This window comes from Montipora foliosa, chromosome 9 (assembly GCF_036669935.1).
Source record: "Montipora foliosa isolate CH-2021 chromosome 9, ASM3666993v2, whole genome shotgun sequence".
Classification (NCBI taxonomy): Eukaryota; Metazoa; Cnidaria; class Anthozoa; order Scleractinia; family Acroporidae; genus Montipora; species Montipora foliosa.
In genome coordinates, this window is record NC_090877.1 from 12,079,581 (window position 1) to 12,099,877 (window position 20,297).

The following is a 20,297-nucleotide window of genomic DNA, read 5'->3' on the forward strand; positions in this document are numbered from 1 at the left end:
TTTTCAACAATAAACCACATATGGCCAAGCGGGGTGTCTATTGCCTGCCGCTCTTCGACCTGAGAAATGGCCGATGGGAATTTACATAGCAACCCGGCCCCAAGGACCCCCTTTAAAAGGCGCCGAATCTTGGTCCGGCTTTTGTTGAACCCACGACTTCCGCACCGCGCTCCGATGCTCAACCAACTAAGCAAAATGGTCTCGACAGCTTTCTTTGGCAATGATGGCAACTGTGTTCAACAGTGCCTAAATTTGCACCTGAAAATTGATTTCGATTCTTTTATTGAGAAAAGTTTTCCAACATCGCCGAGCACGCTGACTCCACTGGAAGCTATTCTAGCCACGCAAACTAACACAAAATAAAATCGGACTCGTTTTTATTTCACAAGCAATATATACACATAAATATTTTCACACTTCGAAAGTGCTACGAAACGAAATCAGTTTCCAATGCCACTTGGTGAGCGAGTTGAGAGTGAGTACAAATCTGAATAATTCTCAAAGATGACACGCATGTTTGCAAGTATGAGAGAAAAAAGGAGAACATAATCCTAATGTTTTTCAAAGATATCACGAACCAAGCAGAAAGTGATTTAAGTTTGTGGAAATCAAGATTCGTTTGGAGCGATATCACAGAATCTTCAGATAATACAATTAGCAAGCTAACGACCAAAATAAGTGACATTGAAGATTAACACCGAAATTTTACACACATTTCTTGCGAATTTCGAAATCAGTTCTAAACGCTAAGATATGCTAAAAAATCATCAAAGAACCAGACAAAAAAAGACCCTTGTGAACGGTACATATATAAACACCCAATGTACGCGTTTCAACAGCTCAGCAGCAGAGCTACTCCTGCCAGAGTCCACTTGGCAGGCGACTCCTTGGTCTTAAGGAAGAAGTTCCACACATATGTAGGGCCTCGCTGTCTTGTCTTGTAAACAGGACACTCGTACACGTTCTTGGTTTCCTGTTTGTCCACTGGTATGGCCCGAATAAACATCACAGGCATACCAGGAGTAAGCTCTTTCAGCCTTGATTCAGCAATCATGCCTGTCTGTGTGTCCCAACGTGCGCCTTCCATAAACAGCCCGTGTACATAAGCGCCTTCCCTGGGTGGACTGTTAAAATCTTCCTTGTTCTTCTTTGTTACATCCACCTAATAAAACACACAGGTAATATATCTAGAGCTCTTCACGGTATACAGTTGAAAGCATCAAGGGAAGCTTACCCTAATTTCGTTTGGACAAATTGCAGGCCCTTGGCCAGGTCAAGGCGTCGGCCCCTAACCTCCCCCTTACAGCAAGGTGTGGAAACGCCCTTGTTAAGACGACTTTCTGTATGTTAGGCACCAGTTGTTCAACTTTATTCAGTGAATAAGTCAATATCCTTCAGTTTCAATCTCTGCAAATATTTCAGTATTTTACCCTCCTAGCTGTGAATATGCACACTCTAAGCACATCTACTTAAAAGAAGTGTAAGAAAACTCTTGGCCAACATTTAACGTGAAGTATATTTTTCACTCTGGACACTGTGGATAATGACGTATCCAATGGTTAAAGTTGTCCGCCCTTGGAGCAACTGGAGCCAGATGAAATGGATAAAAGCACACGAGCGACAGCACTTACTTGCAAAGCCATCTTGTCCAATGGCCATTCATTCTTTCTCGCCATGGACTGCTCAATGGCAGTAAGGAAAGATTGAGGATTGAAGAAACCTGAGAGCCAGACGACATTGGGCAAACAGAAGTCCGAAGTCCAACTCTCTAACTCTTTGATTCGCAGCAACAAGTCCACAAACCATGCGGCCAGCCCTGACATGGACGGGTAAGCACGGCGCGTCCAGGATTCGGGGACATCATCCAGGAAGAGTGCATTGCCCAATTCCTCCATGTCAGCGGTGATGGTCAGTTCACCCTACAAAGAAAAAATTCGGATACACGTCTTGTCATCAAAAGACCGACATGAGCTCAGTTTTGATGACCATCGCATGAATTGTATAGATAAGACGTTTCAAAAATATTCCTGATCTCGTGTTTTCATCACAGTTGGGTGATTTGTTTTGAAAAGAGAGCAGCCTCAATTTCAGAGTTTCCCCAGAGCAAAACATAAAGATGTCTGCTGAGAAACAAACCAAGAGCAAAAAAACGAGAAGAATGTCTTTTCTTTAAGGTCTGAAAAGTCAACGAGCAAGGCAGCGACACATCTAGAAGAAGTTTAGAAGAGGGATTAACCGTTAACGAAATCAAATGAAACTCGAGGGTAAAGGGGAGTCTAAATTTTTAACGAAGCCGGTCTTACTTTCAAACCCAAGTCCAACTCTTTCAGGGATCGTTTGATCTCACTGGTGAGGATGTTCATCCGCTCACACTCCTGGAATGCGACCACAGTGTACGGTGTGCGATCTTCGACACGAGCCATCATCTCTTGCACGTTGAACTCGTCAGGCAGCTTTTCAAGGATTTCATCCAAAACCTGCTTGACCTGTTTGGAAAACATGTAAAAAGACAGTTTGAAAAATCTTTCAAGCGAATTCCATTTTTGTTCGTTATTTACCTTCGAATTGGTAAAATGATCCCTGAGGATTGGGTTATCGAGCCCTTCAAGGGAATTGACAAAGCACTCTCTCACTTCACTCAACAGAGGATTATAATAAACAATTCCACACTGCGATTCATGGGTCGTATTTGAGGTCGACCCACAGTTAGTATTCTTCTATGACTTCGATTTTTATGTAAAGAACCCCCCAAAACGGATTGCACTATGGGATTGTGCAAGTAGCGAGATGCCTGTGTCACCACCCACGATAAATGGTCACACTATTAAACAAGGACCCTGCCTATTAAAATGGATAGCTCTTCCCCTTCCTGTAACGTAATCCCCTCTTCCACGACTCATCCAAGATGGCGGACTGCCTGAAGAGAAGGGGCGAAAATCACTTCTTATGATAAATTATCAAATGGTCTCGTTGCGGGCTAAACATTTACTACGGAATTACAGGATGAATGAATAAAAATGTGAAAATAGAAGGATTACCCACCTTTTCCTCTCTGGTCTGACCCCCACCGCCCCCGGCCCCTGCATCCCTGGGTTGCATTTCCAAAACGGTACGGAAGAGATTGTCCGAAGTAGCCGTCAAGAAGCCGATCTCAGCATTAGGGTGCAGACCGTATAGGTAAGGGCTCTCGGCTGGTAACACTTCGTCGATGTAGTTGTGATAGGTTTTGTAGTCCGAATTTGGAGGGATAGGAAATCCCGGTGCAAGGTTCATCTCTCCTTCAAGCTGCAAACATAAACACAATTGAGAGATTAGCGGGATTTACCATCACGTTTGTAGCAAACGGCAAACGCCCGGCCGAAATGTGTATTCATTTCTTGCCTGAGCAACGAGCAACTTCTCAAAGGAGAAAGACAACTGAGTAAGAAAGAGGGAATTTTCAAAAACGCGAGTAATTAGATGCAACAGTGGCTCAGTTACGTTGGTTCAGTGAGCACCGGGCTGCCATGCGGGAGGTCGTGAGTTCGACGAAGGACGGACCAACACTCAGGATCTTGAAATAACTGAGGAGAAAGTGCTGTCTTTGTAATGTCATCTCAAAATGGTTGAACTCTCTAGTCTTCTCGCATAAGGACTATAAACCACAGGCCCCGTCTCACAACCCGACCCTGTGGGACGTTAAAGATCCCCCACACTGATCCCGGTGTTGTGATTTGGTCTTATTGAGGACCACAAGTTCATTAGCCTATGGCTATTACGAAAACTTCACTTCGCGCTCAAGTTGTACATATAAGACGATGTGTCCCTTTAAGTCTAAGCATTTGCTACCTATTTCCAACAATAAGGTTAGGGTTAGCGTCATTTTTAGCTTAGGGTAAATGCAGCTGTTTATCAGTCCTTACTCGAGGAGAAGCCCTTGGGGAAAGTCTGTATGACGAGACATTCTGAGAGAGGAGAAAGAAGTTACGCTTATTGAAATCCGAGCCGTGCATCTAATTACCTGCATTTCTGGACATATCTGTGTTTTTAGGACAAACAGTAGCCTACTCTTCGCAATTTTGCAATTTCATGTAAACGCGATGACACAAATGCGACGCTTAATTTCTCCATAAAGCTTTGAGTTTGCCAAGAGATTCATGTGCAAATGGTTGGACATTGGAAATTCCGAGAAACTATGGTGACGTTTGCAACACTCTTACCATGTCGGGTTTCATGTACTCCTCTAAGTAGGTTTTACACAGCCTTCTGTCCCAGTCATCTGTAATGTGTCCTCCGTACATGATCTCACCGAATAAGTAACGCAGATCAGTCCATGGAACCTGAACGAGGAGACAAAAAACACAATCCACTTCTTAATCCAGTTTGTCGGTTCTTTAATCTGCTCCGAGAAGTTTTTCTCCGGGTACTCCGGTTTTCCCCTCTCCAAAAAAACCAAATTTTGAATCGATTTCCCTTAATTTCAATTTACAGTGTCCCAAATTAGTGCTACAGCGCTAAAAGATTAGACACTTAAATAAAGTTCCTTTCCTTTCCTCAGTTTCCTTTTTCCTTTCACACTGCACTCACAACTATGTCTGAGCTGACTTCTACGGAGCAAGCGTAGCTCGCGATTCTCAATCTTGTGTCGCCATATTTCCACCATGTAGTAAATATGGCTCAAACGCGAGCCCATTGAATATTCGTCCCATGAGGTCGCGGGTTTGCGACCCGCACGGTCTCAAGCAAAAGGTGCTGCCTTTCTTATCTCGTACGCAAATGACTGGACTTTCAAGTTTTCTCGGACAATTAGTCCCCGTCACAAAACTCTTGCTTGTAAAATTCTTTGAAATTTTAAAGTATTCACTTACATAACAACAAAGAGCACGACACTGAGTTCCCGGCTTTGTGGTCTGAGTGCCTATTCTCTCCAGCAAATGTGGCCGGCTCAAAAAGTCTTACGGTGTATGAGGCCATGCAGGCAAAACTAGCCTTCAGTCAAAAGGGACATTTTCGGGTTTTGGGAATAAAACTACAGAATTTTACCTTAGTGCCATTTTAATTCTCTCGTAGTGACAAAACGGCGTTCTTTGTTAAGCCAAAAAGTGCCGAAGTAAACAAAGATCGGCCTATCAGTTTCGCTCACCTTGGCATTGGCCTCAAGGTAGTTATAAAGTACATTTACACTGATGGTCAGGTCACCAGTGTTGAATGGGTAAGATCTGTTCCATCCCTGAGGTCCAAACTTACGGCGCTCAGCTACGCATGCGTGGAAATAGCACAAAGCGAACAGTATGCTCTTGAATTCATTCTCTCGGGCGCACATTTCAAGTGTGTCCTAAAAACAAAACAAAAACAACGTCATGTTAAATAGGCCATTCCGAAAAAAAATCATATTAGTTAAGTCGATAAATTGCGCTATGTAGGTTTCCAAAGAACAAATGGTTGTTGCCTATTAAAAAGGAACGAAAATATCACAAGAAGAAAAAGAATAACAATCATTTTATCGAAGTTTAAAGCTCATATATATACCCCAGCAGAAGTGCTCTACAAATCCGAAAGACTGTAAGTGAAAGGAAATCAAATTAGATGGAGCGATGTACTTTTTTAGAAAAGGCGTGGTACCTTAGACACATGCAGATGATATAGCACTCAACCGTGGACGCATACAAAGCTCTGTAATAATTTGTGCAATAATAAGGCCCCTAACGGGAAAGTGTCTGTAACATGTTGAAAGATGTTATTTATCGTTCTTGCTTAAAACTCCCAGTCACTTTTTTTCGTCCTGAAATCATTCCTTCTTGGTGTTGCTGTCAGTTGATTGCCATCTTGGATAATCTGTCGTGCTTGAATGGATTCCAACAAAATCAGAGCTTAAAGCCATCCCTTTTATAGAGCGTCTTCGTGTTTACGGATACTCGGGAAAAAAATTGCTTGCTTTTTTGTAGGAGTCCAGAAAGAAAAAAATGCGTCATTTCGACACATTCAGTCCTGTTAGTACAGCGGGACAATAATTGTGACCTTAACCAAGTTTAATGGCCTCGCTTCAAAGAGACTCCTATAGCTCAGCGGTAGAGCATGCGAACTAGTAATCGGAAGGTCGTTGGTTGGATTCCCACAAAGGAGAACTCGAAATTTTTGCGAGTGATCCCTGAGTCATCATTGATGTAGGACACACACCTCTTCATGCTTTTACCACCTCCTTCATTACAAATCAAAAGTTGGTGTTTTTCTTTTCAACGAGAGAGAAAAGCAGAAAAATACGGAGGAAACCACTCCAAGCAGAGTAGAGAACCAACAAACTTGACTCAAGCCAAACTTGAGCCGCCAACTCCGGGAATCAACCCACGACATAATGGTGAAAGGCAGTGCTCATACCATTTGGTCAGTCCTGCTGCAGATTTTTATGAGGAAATTATCATATACTCAGAATGAAAGTACTGTATCTAGGATACCTTTACGATGTATTTTAAATGTTCGTCTCTACGTTCATTAATCCCTAGTTTCTGGAATGTAGAAAATTAAATTCTTCGTTTCGAGTATTTCTTTCGAGTATTACATGTCAGCCAATTCAAGGCGGAACCCCACCGAAAGAGCATAAAATGGGTGACAGCGAGCTAAGTTACTTGAGTGAACTTCATCCAAGACCCTAACTCGAATGTACTCCGGTATAATAAGAACCGCATGTACAACACAAATCTACCAAATTGTTGTACTGACCTGGTTAAAGTTGTCGAGCGCCTGATGTAAGTTGGCCTGCATTCCTGTGGGTGGCTCATTTGTAATCTTGATCGAGGACTCTAAAATTCCTTGAGGGATGATATGAGACTCGGGCGTGCCTGCGGGTTCAGCCGAGATGTATACTCGATAGTTCTCATGGCTTCCTTCGCTGTAAGCCTCTAGTTTTTTCTCCAGTGTTGGAAGCCACTTCTTTACAAGATGGATATTCTAGGAAAACGGCAAGAAAAAGCTGCTTAGCTGTCAAGTATTAAGCCCGAGATTGGTTACATTTTACGTCCGTCAAACTGGTCAATTTTTGTCCCGTAATTAGTGCTTCTCTCACTGCAAGAGCATTCGAAACATTATCGACCCGCGTAAAAACAGAATAGATTGAGAAAGGGGAAAATAAATGACTGAATGTAAATATCAAAAGATCGAAATAACACAAACTATAGAACCTACAAATACAATGTTGCGTAAATTTCATAAAAAGCGAGTGACTTTGGCAATTATGTCATAAGGATTTTATTTACCTGCAAAATAACCCAATGTCCTTCCTTTCCCGCCAAGTCAAGACTCTGCTCTGCAACGATTTCTTGACCCTAACAAAGAAACACGTTAAATGTCAGTCGTCTTACTACATAAAATAAAATAAAATAAAATAGACGAGAGAAAACAGCCGGTATACCAAGCGCCCGGGAAAAAGACTGAACTCCTTACGCGAACGAGCGAGGAAACACTCGCACCAAACTTGAACGCCTTTTTCATCTGTTGAACACTTTTAAAAATATCGCGTCTCAAAATGCGGGTACATAGAACAAAACAACATAAACGCAATGCGTCCGTTACTCACCTGTCCTAGAGAAACATTGTGGAAGTTTTTGTTATCAATGGTGAAACCGATTTTTTTCCCCAAGGCCTCCACGTCCTTCAAAGGGTCCACACCTGGGGAAAGGATGAAGAAGATTGGCGTTCCAGGCCCGCTCTCCTCATACGACTTTGCAAACTCCACTTGACGATTCTCCACGTATTTTGAGCCCATCTTCTCTTCGACAAAACCGCTGTAGAGAGGAAGGCGACACAAGAGAATTGGTATGAGCAAAGCGATTTCTAGATACATCAGTTGTTGTCATACAAGTTGGTACAATCCCAACAGAATCGGCTGCTCGGATGAGCATCGGTCGACGGTGCCGCATGTTGTATTTCATGGCACTACCGCATGTGCGATCCTTTATTTTACAGACATTTCAGTGTTAATTGGCTTGAACACTTCTCAGAGGTCGAAATGGAAAAAAGGGACTAAACTAGTGATTTGATCGGAAATGTTGGGGGTATGAAGTTCTTCATTGCACCACGACAAGCTGCGTAAACTGTTGAAGCTGGGAAAGGGAATGGGATCAGCAGGGCAAGGGGAAAATATATCCCTCCTTATTTACTTTTCACTTTCTCCACAAAGGAGAAAAAGTACAAACGTTCCCTCTCATTCCGATAAAACACAGCTCATGCCTTTCTTTTGTGTGCGTCTGTTGGCTTGTCAATTTTTGAATTACTTACCTCACAGCGTAAGTCATTCTGTCTGGCCTCAGAGCTCTCATCATGCAGAGCTTCTGCAAAGAGCTTTTGTTTTTCCACTCCTGGGGGAATTTCTCTTTCTCGGGACATTCACTCTCAACAAACTTTTTCCATCTCTTGGCAGATCCCTCGATATCACGATCGAGATTACGGAATTCTTCCATGTTACTCAGAGCCTACAACAAGGCATAGGAACGACAAAAGTACGCTTGTTGTAATTAACTACATATTAAGACAATCACCATCTTTTGTTCTCTCGCATCACCGGCAGTTGCCACCTTGGTGAGGGTCATTTACATGAAAGGCGGAAAATCCTAGTAAGATCTCTTTACTTGGTTTAAATACTATGGTTTCAGAGATGGTCATGGGAGGACTTCGGATCACATCCACCGAAACCACCTTTACCCTTGCATGCGATGAAATTGGATTGAGTAGTTGAAAAGAAAAATTATAGAGTCAGAAGAGTGAGACTCAAACCCGTATCTTTTGACGAATGCCGATATCTGGTAGACTAGCGAAACAAGCTGTTTAAGTCCCCAAATTTCAAGTACATTTTTTTTGCGAAGGCACTCAGCACCACGCCTCTGTATAGCTGCCAGCGAAAGAAGTGACTATTGTAATTGTAATTAACCAATCTCTCACCTTAATACCTCCCCAACAAAGATTATTGAGAAAGTCGACTGGACTTGTCACGTTCATAACAGCCGGAAAACGGAGCAGGAATTCCAACTCGTGAGGTACAATCTCCTTCTTCATCAATAGGATCTGCAGAAATAATTGAGACGTGAATAAAAAAGATTGAAAGTACAGTTTTTTGATTCAATATTCTTAGAGCTACACGGGGCGGGGGTTCGGGGATTAGCTATTCTGTAATTAGTCCGCCACAATTTCTCATTCTAACTCCCGTAGACTTACTTGTCTTCTTTCCGTTTCTTTACCCTTTCTGGTCTAATTGCTAGTACTTGGTTCCTAGTCGCTACATTATCAAGTATAATTTTTGACTATTTAACAATTATTCGCCGAAGGCGAAGTTATTATCGGTGAATATTCACCTCGACTTCGTCTCGGTGAATATTCACCGATAATCACTGAGCCTGAGGCGAATAATTGTTTTAGTATAAATACACAGGTGATTATTTCAAAAAAGAAAAAAAAAAAACATTTCAACGCGAAATCATCTTCACTTACAGTGGCAAAACGAAAGCTGGCAGCCATTTTGTCCGTCGAGGTGATTATCGGCTGATAATCCGAGATAGCGAGCCAATGAGAGCGCGCGATTTTGTATAATCACCTGTGTATTTACACTAATATAAATTAACTCGCTCGACACTTCTACATCAGGTCACGCGCGATTTCACTCAAATACCGCAACTTTCATTTAGTTCATTCGTCTATCGGTGGCAGAATAAACAGCTGGATTGATAACTTTTTACACCACCTGAAAACGGACGCGATCACCGTATATCTCGTCGCGAATAGTTTTTACAAAGAACACACCCACAGAACGCCCTAATTGAACCTGCTTACCTGGAAAGCTACTTGTGCTGTAAAGATAAGTTTGTCCTTTTCAAACAACCCGCGGGTGGTGTAGATGAACACAGAAAAGGTAATGCAATCAATTAGATTGTTTACGCGCACTTTGACTTCCTCTGCCGGTTCAGCTCTGTCAATAGCTTTTTGGAACACCACGTTAAAGGCCTGAAGAGAAGAAAACAGGGAATCAACCTTCAGCACTCAAAGAGGTATCGAAGCTACCTCTTACCCATCTATCCATTTGCGAAGTCCGGCGGCGCGGTCAAGTGAGAAGAGGGGTTGCGTTTGGTTCCGGGTTGGGCTGGGGTCCAATCCCGCTATAACTACTGGTTGGATGTGTCTTTGGTGCTTCCGAATCCCGAATTCAACTTCAGCACGCCTCTTAACCGACAAGTTACCTTCTGCTAATAGGGATCCCCAACCATTACCATTTGGGAGACCCATGATGTAAAATACTGGGTTACTAGCTGGTATCAAAAGTTGATCCGTATTAAATTAAGTTATTTTTATGGTCCCAGAGTTAACTTATCAAAACGGAAGAAAAGGACCACTTGCTTGAGTGGTATGTGGATGTATTGACTGAAATGGACAAAAGAACCGTATCCTGAAAGGATAAAGTGAAGAAACTATTTTGACTAACCTTCAGAGAGAACTGATAAATGGGGTTGATCTTATTCAGATCGTTCAATATAAAATATAACAGGGAAGATCGAGAAGCCGCTGGCCGGTACTGCTCGCGGGCTTCATTAATCTTGACTTCAGTCGTTTTGCCTTCAGCAACTTTAACCTCAATTTCAGCGGCAGTTCTCTTTGTGTTCTCTAAGTTTTCCACAAGAGCGTAATCGCCCAAGAAGTTTCCACCCGCCGCAGACAGCCGAGCCAGCAACGCATCTTCAAGTTCTTTGATCTTGATAGTGAACTGGTTCATTTGCTGGGTCAAATTGGCCTTGGTTTCCTCGAGGTCAGGCCTCTCTTTTCGCACAACGTCGGCCAACAACTGATCTTCCAAGCCTTCACGTGTGACCGTAAAGTTAATAAGGGTAGTTTGGGCCTGCATTTCGGGTTTGTAATGTGGATTGGCCAGTTTGGTGTGAAGAATGAGACGGAATTCTGGATGGTACTCGACCTCTTTGTCTCCCATCTTGATGTACCTGTCAAGCGGAAGTAGATTAAGAAGGGAAAAGTGTGAATGTAAACATTGTACCAAAATTAGGGCAAGGTTTCGCGCATTTTTAAGGGGGAAGGGAAGGGGGGGGGGGGGGTCCTTGAACTGTAAGCTTTTAAGCTACATTAACAATTTGAGGTTTTCTTTCTTTGCTTCCGCTTGTAATTGTACTAACTGAAGATATCTGCGCGTTTGTTGGCGCTTTGCAAAACAAAGACTTTCCAAGCACCAGTTCTCTTTTAATCTTTAATCATAGTCTTTTTGCTCCAGCTCTTGGCTAAGTGGCCTGACTTCTGGCTGTTATACACAATTGTGGTCTCATTCACACAGAAGCCCTTCAAGCTAATCCTGCCAAGCGGACCACGTGCTGGAAAGGTCAGACCACAACACCCGGAACTCCGTGCCCTACTCTTTTCGAATAGTGTGTGGGATCTTTAACGTCCCACAGCGTTAAAGAACAAGGGCTGTGAGACGGGACCTCTGGCTTATCGTCCTTATCCGAGAAGACTTGAAAGTCTAACCGTTTGCAGATGTAGTTACAAAGGCAGCACTTTCTCCTCAGTTATTTAAATACCCTGAGATCTCCCGCGATAGCAGGAAAGCCGAAAGAAGAATAATCAATATGTCATCCGACACATTTGTTTTTGGTCGTATTTTAGTTAACAAGGAAATATAACATCATAGGACCTCGCTGACCAAGGACAACATGCTGTATTTACAAAACGACCAACGCAATTAGTTTCCATATAGGGTCATGCGGTATATCAGCTGATAACCGAGACAATGGTATGCGTTGCATGGTTATGCACTGTGCTTGAATGAATAATTATTATCAACAAACCTTCCTTTCTTGATGGTGTTTCGGCCGACAAGGGCATCCAGCACTGGGTCCATGTTTTCGCCCATGTTTTCAATCAAAACGCAGTCACCGTTCGCTACTGCTCGTTCGATGGCATCCAAGTACCTGATAAAACAATGAACGGTTTCAGAAAGTGAGTCAGCAAAAAAAAAACTTGGCTTAAGTAACCATTAGTCAAAAAGCAACCTTGATATGGTCACATTTCTACTGTATTCTTTTGGTCCGAGATTTTGAAACACGGGAGAAATGACGAGAATTTGATTACGCCGCAGTTCGTTTTTAACAGTTAGGTACATTAGTTTGGGCCATGCCTCATGCTAGTCCTGGTAACGGTCTTAACAATCACGATATTCAATGTCGCTACTATTCTCCTCATAGCTTCCATAAGTATAAAAGTGAACTCCCAAAATACGTTCATGATTCATGTTTCGCTGAAAAATTTCAGACCCATCTCCTTGATTAGTTAGATTTTAATTTCTCCATTATTGGTAATTTCGGAAACAAAGATTGTAAGCGGCAGAAATCTGAATTTCAACCCTGCCATTCCAGGATAGGTATTTGAGTACGTCCCAACGCCTCTGGCTTCTCGAGGTGTTGGTATGAATATAAATTGAGGGAAACGCAACACCGTTTGTGGCATTATTAATCGACAATATAATTCCCCTCAGCGCTTTCAAGAATACTTCGATGATACACTAGAGAAACTGATCAATTCAAACAAATCAGTCCATTTTGTGGGCAACTTTAACATATAATCTCCTTCTCGCTAAAACTTCAAGTTATGCCCACGATTTCCTTCCTTTCTTTGCAAAATTTCACATTTATTCCAATATGAGGCGCGGTGGCCTCATGGTTAGTGTGCTCGACACCGGATCGAGTGGTCCGGGTTCGGGGCCTGGCCGGGGACATTGTGTTGTGTTCTTGGGCAAGACACTTTACTCTCACGGTGCCTCTCCATTTATACACCCAGGTGTATAAATGGGTACCGGCGTAATGCTGGGGGTAACCCTGCGATGGACTAGCATCCCATCCAGGGGGGAGTATAAATACGAGTTCCTGGTCGCTTCATGCTACAGAAACCGGAGATAAGCGCCGGCCTGATGAGCCTTCTGGTTCGTAAGCAGGGACTTTACCTTACCTTATCTTGCAACATTCAATTTACTTTCCTAGTTAATTAATTTTCTTTTATACCTTGTTTTCAATAACCTTAGGCCGCCCGCCTCGACTAGCGTTGACTATTTGCGGGCGGAACTGCTTTGTATTATTATATTAATTTTTGTCGTTATTGTAATTTGTGATTAATTAGTTAACAATGATAGAAATAAAATACATAAATATAAACATAGCCTGGTTCAAACACTAAACCGCCCAACAGAATACTCTTAAGGAAAAAGGCTTTTCGTGCGCGTTAAGGAAGCACTCGCTTGTCTCAAAATTCATCTCTTTCAAAGACCCGCTCGCTTCCAAAGCCATTCTCCTTTGTTTTGGGAAAGAAACTCGTGGAAAATGGCACTTTACATAAGAAATGTTTGAGACAAACGTACAAACGAGATTCCAAGAAACAAAGAATGCCTACCCTTTTTGTCCAAGTCGGACCACTCTCAGTTCTTCTCCCTCTCGAGTTTTTATCCACTTTACTCCTTGCAGCTGTGGATCGATCATTAGCGGCCATCGTTCGCAGTTAGTGAGAATGGTAGCGTTCTCTGTACTCATTCTGTCGCTTGGTAGGTTCTCGTTGTTCCATTGGGCAACGGTTGCATTGTCAGTTAACAAAGTCAGCGGGTCGAGGTTCTCTGTGATTTTGATAGGAACCTAAAAAAAACAATTGTTTGAGTTATTGAGACTTATGCGAGAGAGCAACGAAACGGAAAGGAACAAAGAGCTTCGAAGTTATTTTAGATATAATACACTGGCCGAATCACCGCACTCTACAGACACGGAAACCTTAAAACGTTCATTACCTACAAAATTATCAATGAATAAATAATCTTAAATAAAGGCTAATTATCATATGGCCCGTTCGGCCGGCCCTGCGCGCTCTTTTATTGTTAAACTATTGGGAAAATCCCCGTATGAGGGCCGCATGCATTAGCGCTAGCAGGGCCGGAAATAGGGAGCTTAAGCACGCGCGTTTTTTAGACGCGGACGACAACCGGAAGTGACCTGTTTTCCCTTTTAACTTCTCTTCACACAACCACATTTACATTATCAAGTACCTTTACTCCATTAGAGATGATTAGTATAGAAATCTTGGAGACAACACTGTCCTGACACGCGAAATTTTCTCTTCCGGTTGCCGTCCGCGCCTCAGAAACGCGCGTGCTTAAGCTCCCTAAAAGCTGTACGGCCCTGCTAGGAACACGTACTGCTCCGTGCGATGCAATTTTAGAGGATTTCGTCGCTTTGAAACATCCAAGTTATATACAGCCAGAAAAGCAAATGCAAGCAACATATTAGATTAATACTGTGCAAATGTTTGTTACTTATTTTGTCAAAACTTCATATTCTGAGTGCTCATGAATAGTATGAAGAGCCCATACGATAAAACACTTATTGACTGAGTTTAGGTCGCGCCGGACAGGAAAATATTTGGCCCTCGTTCATGGCGCTCGGGCCAAATAATTACCCGCCCGGCTCTCCCACTCAGTCAATAAGTACATAAAACTGATGAATGATAATTGATGGTGACAACATGAATCAAAAATTATTAATAAGAGCCACAGGCTAAATCCTACAGTAAATGTCTCAAAAAGAAAAATCAAATTATAACACAAACTTTTAAAACCAAAGGCTTTGGTTTTTAAAAGTTTTGATCAGATCAACCTTAGTTTTCATAGTTGTAACAAGAGTCCTAGATCTATCTTAATGTATCATAATAGTTAATATATTTTACTTACTGAATTATTTTTTTTAATTATGTAAGGTAAACCTTATCAATTCAGTTATAACTGCAGTCTAAGGTGATAATAAAGTATCTATCTATCTATCTATCTATCTATCTATCTATCTATCTATCTATCTATCTATCTATCTATCTATCTATCCACTAACTTCAACTTTCACGCCATTGTTTTTCCCACGATTGCAAGAAAAGTATGAAGTCTCACGAAAGTTCCCTCTAGCTCACAAACATTTTTTCCTGTGGCTTACCGATTGCCCTTTTAAGAATGGCAGCCATTTTTCGTTCATGAGATTGTCGCGGTATTTTCTTGTAAAACAGCCCATGTACGAAACAAAAGCTGTCGTAAGAAGGACATCGCCAGGCAAGGTCTTCTCCTGCTCCTTGAAGTCCGCCACAGATTCGGCCCAACGAACATTTTCCGAAGCCAATCCCCCGACCAATCGATTAGCCAGCTCGATAGTCATGGCCGTCTGTTCGGCTTCCTTCTGGCATTTCAGTTTTTCTGCTGTAGCCTAGAATCAGGAATAAAAGCAATTGTTATAAGATTCAGGTGGTAGGTTCCATTGCGTTTACATGGAAAAGATTTGTGGTGATGGGATACTGAGGGATAAATTGCCAACGGCTTTAATATGATAATTAGATTATTACATGCGTAAGACCATTTGCTGTTGGCCGATGTTGACGGTAATGTAAATAGCAGAGGGGGGCGTGGAAACTTGGTTCTCATATTGCTCTCCATTAAAAAAACCTAGAAGATTAACACTATATCTGGTTCTAACAAGAACCCTTAACTGCTCGAACACGTTTCTTGTGTTTTCAAGCACATATCAAGGGAAACGTAAAGTTAGGGCCAAAACTCTTGGTTTCAGTTAAAGAAAGATGCTTCTTTGCTCGTGGATTTCACCGAAAAATATAGTCAATTATTACATTTCACTCGAGACTTTCCTATCTCAACCTTGATCCGTGATCAAGACCCGTATGACTCGAGACTTAACAGTTCAATAAGCGTTACCTTCTCGAATGAAGCCGTGAGTTCAGCCAAGTTCTCGTCCAACTCTCCAATCTTAGCTTTGATCTTTGCCAGCTTCTCCTCGGCGGCAGCCAATTCGGCATTAGCAGCAGCAAGGGCCTGTCTCTTGGGCTCCACGTCGCAGAACACGTGATAAAACCTAATAATGTTGATTGCCCAAGCACAGATACCGGCAGCAGCTGCAGATTTGGCCCGGATGAAATCTGGTTCGAACTCTGGATCGTCAAGGTACGGCTGCACAGCTTTGAGGTTGCTATCGGCGATGTTTTCTTTGTCATAGTTCACAAGCTGATCCAAAAATTGATCGACCTTAACGATAAAAGAAAGAAAATAAGCTGTTCAGAAGATACTTTTATTTGTTGACTACTACTAATGTAGGAAACGCTGCATCATATTCTTACTCGTGATATTGTGCGCACTAAGTACGTCCTTACTGTAGAGCTCTATGTATTCTTTCCAATTACTGATTTCAAAGAAGTTCAATTACATGTACATAGAGTGAGTTTCAATCGAGTGTCGTAAAACCAAAACCGAAGTAATTACTTTGGGCAATCAAAAAGGACGGAGACAATCCAGTAAATTATTATTACACGTAGCCGACACAAAGCGCGGGAAAATGTGCACGCGCGAGCCACGATTGGTTTTGGTTTCAATTCACTTGATTGAAAAAGTGGCGGGAGAACTTTGAACCAATCACCGAGTGAAGTAATGCAAAACCAAAGCAATTTGCTAATTACTTTCGACACTCAATTGAAATTCGCGCTCATACATCTTTTTTCATTATCAAAACCACACAATGTACCTTTGCAATCATGATTTTAGCCTGCTTCCAGCTTCTGTCCTTCGGGATCTTAGATGACGGTGCAAGTAGCACCATCACAGCTGAAGTCACATTAACAACAGCGAGAGGTGGCGCACCAAACGACTTCAACTCGGTCAAGTTATTCTTGTTCAGTGTGTTCAGAGCCTCCTGAGCGGCTTTTAGAGCTGGTTCAGCCTTTGCCAAATCTTCTTCACAAGATCTCTGTTTTTCGGATACATCTTTAGCAATGACTTGTACCTTCTTCTCTTCTTCGTCTGCAATCGCCTTCTCTTTGCTGACCTTCTCTGTTTCGACGCCCACCTTTTCGATGAGTTTATCCGCATCTTCGTTTTTCTGGTTGAGTTTAACTTCTTGAGAGGCCAGCTTGGCTTTCAAGTCATCTACCTGGGATGCTGTGCTCTGTAGCTTCAGCAGACCATTTTCCAGACGTTCTGTTTTCTGGCTTAACTCCAGCGACTTCTTTTTCAGAAGATTGCGGTATAATGTAATCTGCCAACAAGAAACGGATATTTTGTAACGCGATCACGTGGTCAGCGGTCATTGTTTAAGTGAGTGTGAGTGTAAAAAATATACATGTACCTGCGATATGGGATTCGATGAAGTTCCATTTTCAGTTGAGTAAATGGAATTTGTGAACATGACGGCCGACTGGTGTATGGTTTTCAAAGCGCGCAAACTCACTCGTTCGCTTCGCTCACTCGTTCGTTTACGCGATCCTTCACAACGAGTGAGCAATAAAAATCGTACTCACCAACCATGAAGTAATCTATATATAAAAGATCAAAAACTTTGAAAACCATACACCAGTCGGCCGTCATGTTCACAAATTTTACGGCCGCTGTCGGTGCACAGGCCACCCGAGCCAAAGTTCAACATCATATTAGCCAATCAAAAGGCTGATACGACAATTTGTCACTAGTGAAAATAACGATATAGCCAATCAGAGCGTCGATACGTCGTTTTTCACTAGTGAAAAAAATCGTATGACCAATCAGCTGGCTTCTCTAGCGCAAAGAAACTATTTTTATCTCGATCCCTTTTGGCGCGTAAATCTCGGTACGTATATGATAAAAGCCTTTTTGAGACATTACTGCCAAGCCGGCCACATATTGATGTCGAGAACAAGCCTGAATCACAACACCGGGAATTCCATGCACTATTCTTTTCGACTTGGGTTATGAGACGGAGCTTCCGTTTACAGAGTGACACTTTGAAAATATAACCGTTTGCAAGTGAAATTGTTAACAAATGCAACACTTTCTCCTCGGATATTTCAGTTTTAGTCCGGCCGGGGTATGAACCTGCGACCTCCCGCGCCGACGACAAGAAAAGACTTTATTTCACACTTCCTTAAAACATGATATTGAAATATAAATGTGCACTTAGTCCATTCAAAGTTTATATTGACATTTATAAAACTGACTAAATGTATACCGGGTATATATCAAAGCGCCTTAGTGAACCATAAAGTGTTCTAGTTAGACAAAAGCCTTGCTTAGTAACATTTGAAATGTACTGAGACATCTACCTACATACTTAAGACACACACTACACACACATACTACTACATGTACACTTCAATACTACTTAGTAAAAAAAAATAGAGATCTCAAATGACTTAGACGTTATATTTGCTGCGATAGTAAATACTGTTTGACTTTTTTTGGGAAAATAGGGAGACCGAGAACTTCGAATTCTTGTCGTAATTTTTGCCAATGGTTGACTGCTAAAGCTGACAAAGTTGTTTTTCCAATATTAATCCTAGAACGTGCTTTATAGAAGTTACCTTTTGACGCATATCTAGTGTTTAATGTGTGAACATCACTGGCGTAACGAAATCGATTGTCGAAGATGAGGGTAGCCGCTTTTTATGCCTCTGGTGGGAGAACTGAAGTGAACGTAGTGTAAAAATGTCCTGTAATGTGAGTAGTTCTAATAAGTTAAGTAACGGAAGGGCATTTTCACCGTAAAGAGTAGCATAGAACATAAAGCGGATAATATGATTTTGTTTTCTTGAGATGCGATGCACAAGCGCTACCCCAAGCAAGTACAGCATATGATAGATATGGATATGTCAAGTTATAATAAAGTTGTCTGATTTGTTTTTAGGGAGGTAATGCCTTAGCATGAGGAACATTCCTGTATTTCGAGAAATTCTCGAGGACACGTAAGATATATGGTATTTCCAGTGAGATTGTATCATCAATTAAAACTCCAACATATTTAATGCCATTTTTCTTTTCCGATATATATTCAGAACCATCTTTGTTAGGCAATTTGACCTTAAATGCATTAGGCATTTTCTTCTTGTCCGTTTAGCCAGTTCTTCGCCTTACTGAATTTAGTATTGTACTTTTTATATAATTTTACTTTGACTTGTCTTGACTCAGAAAATGGAATTTAAACAGCTTTTGTTTCGTCTTAATTGAATTCAGTATGCCGTTTGACATCCATGGTTGCTTAGTTGTCTCTTTTTAGAGTTCGCAACTTTTTTAATTGGAGCATGTTTATTTATGATTTCTTGTAATGATCCAAAAATAATAATATGCTTTTGTTTTACTCTTGCGATTTCTATAAAGCACGTTTCAACTCCATCCAACGATACTTCTAAGTCACGCCTTTTGATAAAGTTGAAGGTGTTCCTTATATACATACCAACGCCGCCCGCATTTGTTTTAGAAGCCTTGCTAATAAATTCATATCCATCAATGAAGATATTTTAAATATTATTATCACTTAAAGTGCCCCTGTGATAAAAAAATCACTTCCTTTTTTTCTTCAGATTTTCGAAGTGTGTTTGCTTAACGCCTGACTGGAAAACTTTTTAGTTTTGATTTTTATCCAAAGGCCGTTTACTTTGAGTGCAAGTTTTGGATTTCACGGTCCGCCATTACTCACGTTCAAAACTCACCGATTGGACCTCAGAGGGTTGGATTCAGGAAAAAGAGACGTCAAAGGCTCACTAGCTTAAAATTTCAGCGTGTAAAGTTTAAAAACCTGAAATCCCAAAATTCCCGTGCTACATATTAATTTTGCGGCGTACACACGCATTGCGTTGCCTTTGAGGTCACTTTCTCTCCGAACCAGCTCTCTCAAGAACTTAACGTTGGCAATGGCGGACCATTAAATAGGAAAATTCCAGTTTAAATGAACAGGTGTCTTTTTGAAACCAAGGCTTAAGACTTTGGTCGCTTAGTGTTTAGTTAACATAGTTTTGAAATCCAAAACATATTTTTTTCGGCAGGCTACGTGTCACTGACGTGTACTACAGTTAAATATCGAAAACCTCTTGGACGAAGCCTTTAAAAAATGCGCGCCAGTTTGCTTAATATTGTAATATACTGATACTACTGTATTCATATTTAAATTCTCATCTTTGTCAGGGGATTCGCTACGAAATAGGTCTCTCGAGTCTGTTAATAGACTAACTGGATGGAATACCCATGTTCCTGGAGCTTTCATGAATTCGCTATTTGTCAAGCCGTCCGTAAAAAGGTAAATTACTCAACTGGTTAACAGGTCAGTGGTTTTTCGATGGTGAGCCTTAATTGAACTGTGTGCTACTAACAACGATGGTCTGAGATTTTGTACCTGTTCCAAGAAACTCTTGGGCGTGGTGTAATTGTAGCGCCTTTCATTTGCCAAATACAACTGACTTTCTTCATTGACACTGGTGTGTACATAGGACATGAACTCAGCGATTGAAGGCTTCACATC

At 41.6% G+C, this 20,297-nt stretch overlaps 1 protein-coding gene across 1 annotated transcript in view; it reads right to left on the reverse strand.

The window, feature by feature from the left end:
* Positions 1–369: 369 nt before the first annotated feature.
* LOC137969815 (dynein beta chain, ciliary-like) overlaps positions 370–20,297 on the reverse strand; it is a 46,142-nt gene continuing 26,214 nt past the window's right edge. Inside the window, 19 exon segments of the mRNA XM_068816189.1 lie at positions 370–1,162; positions 1,632–1,919; positions 2,304–2,486; positions 3,043–3,285; positions 4,200–4,319; positions 5,123–5,314; positions 6,697–6,924; positions 7,230–7,298; positions 7,550–7,757; positions 8,251–8,444; positions 8,911–9,033; positions 9,796–9,966; positions 10,442–10,952; positions 11,808–11,930; positions 13,402–13,637; positions 14,976–15,239; positions 15,740–16,066; positions 16,560–17,069; positions 20,172–20,297. The exon segment at positions 20,172–20,297 is cut by the window's right edge and continues 3 nt beyond it. Coding sequence (XP_068672290.1) covers positions 833–1,162; positions 1,632–1,919; positions 2,304–2,486; positions 3,043–3,285; positions 4,200–4,319; positions 5,123–5,314; positions 6,697–6,924; positions 7,230–7,298; positions 7,550–7,757; positions 8,251–8,444; positions 8,911–9,033; positions 9,796–9,966; positions 10,442–10,952; positions 11,808–11,930; positions 13,402–13,637; positions 14,976–15,239; positions 15,740–16,066; positions 16,560–17,069; positions 20,172–20,297 — 4,446 coding nt within the window. The 3' untranslated portion in view covers positions 370–832.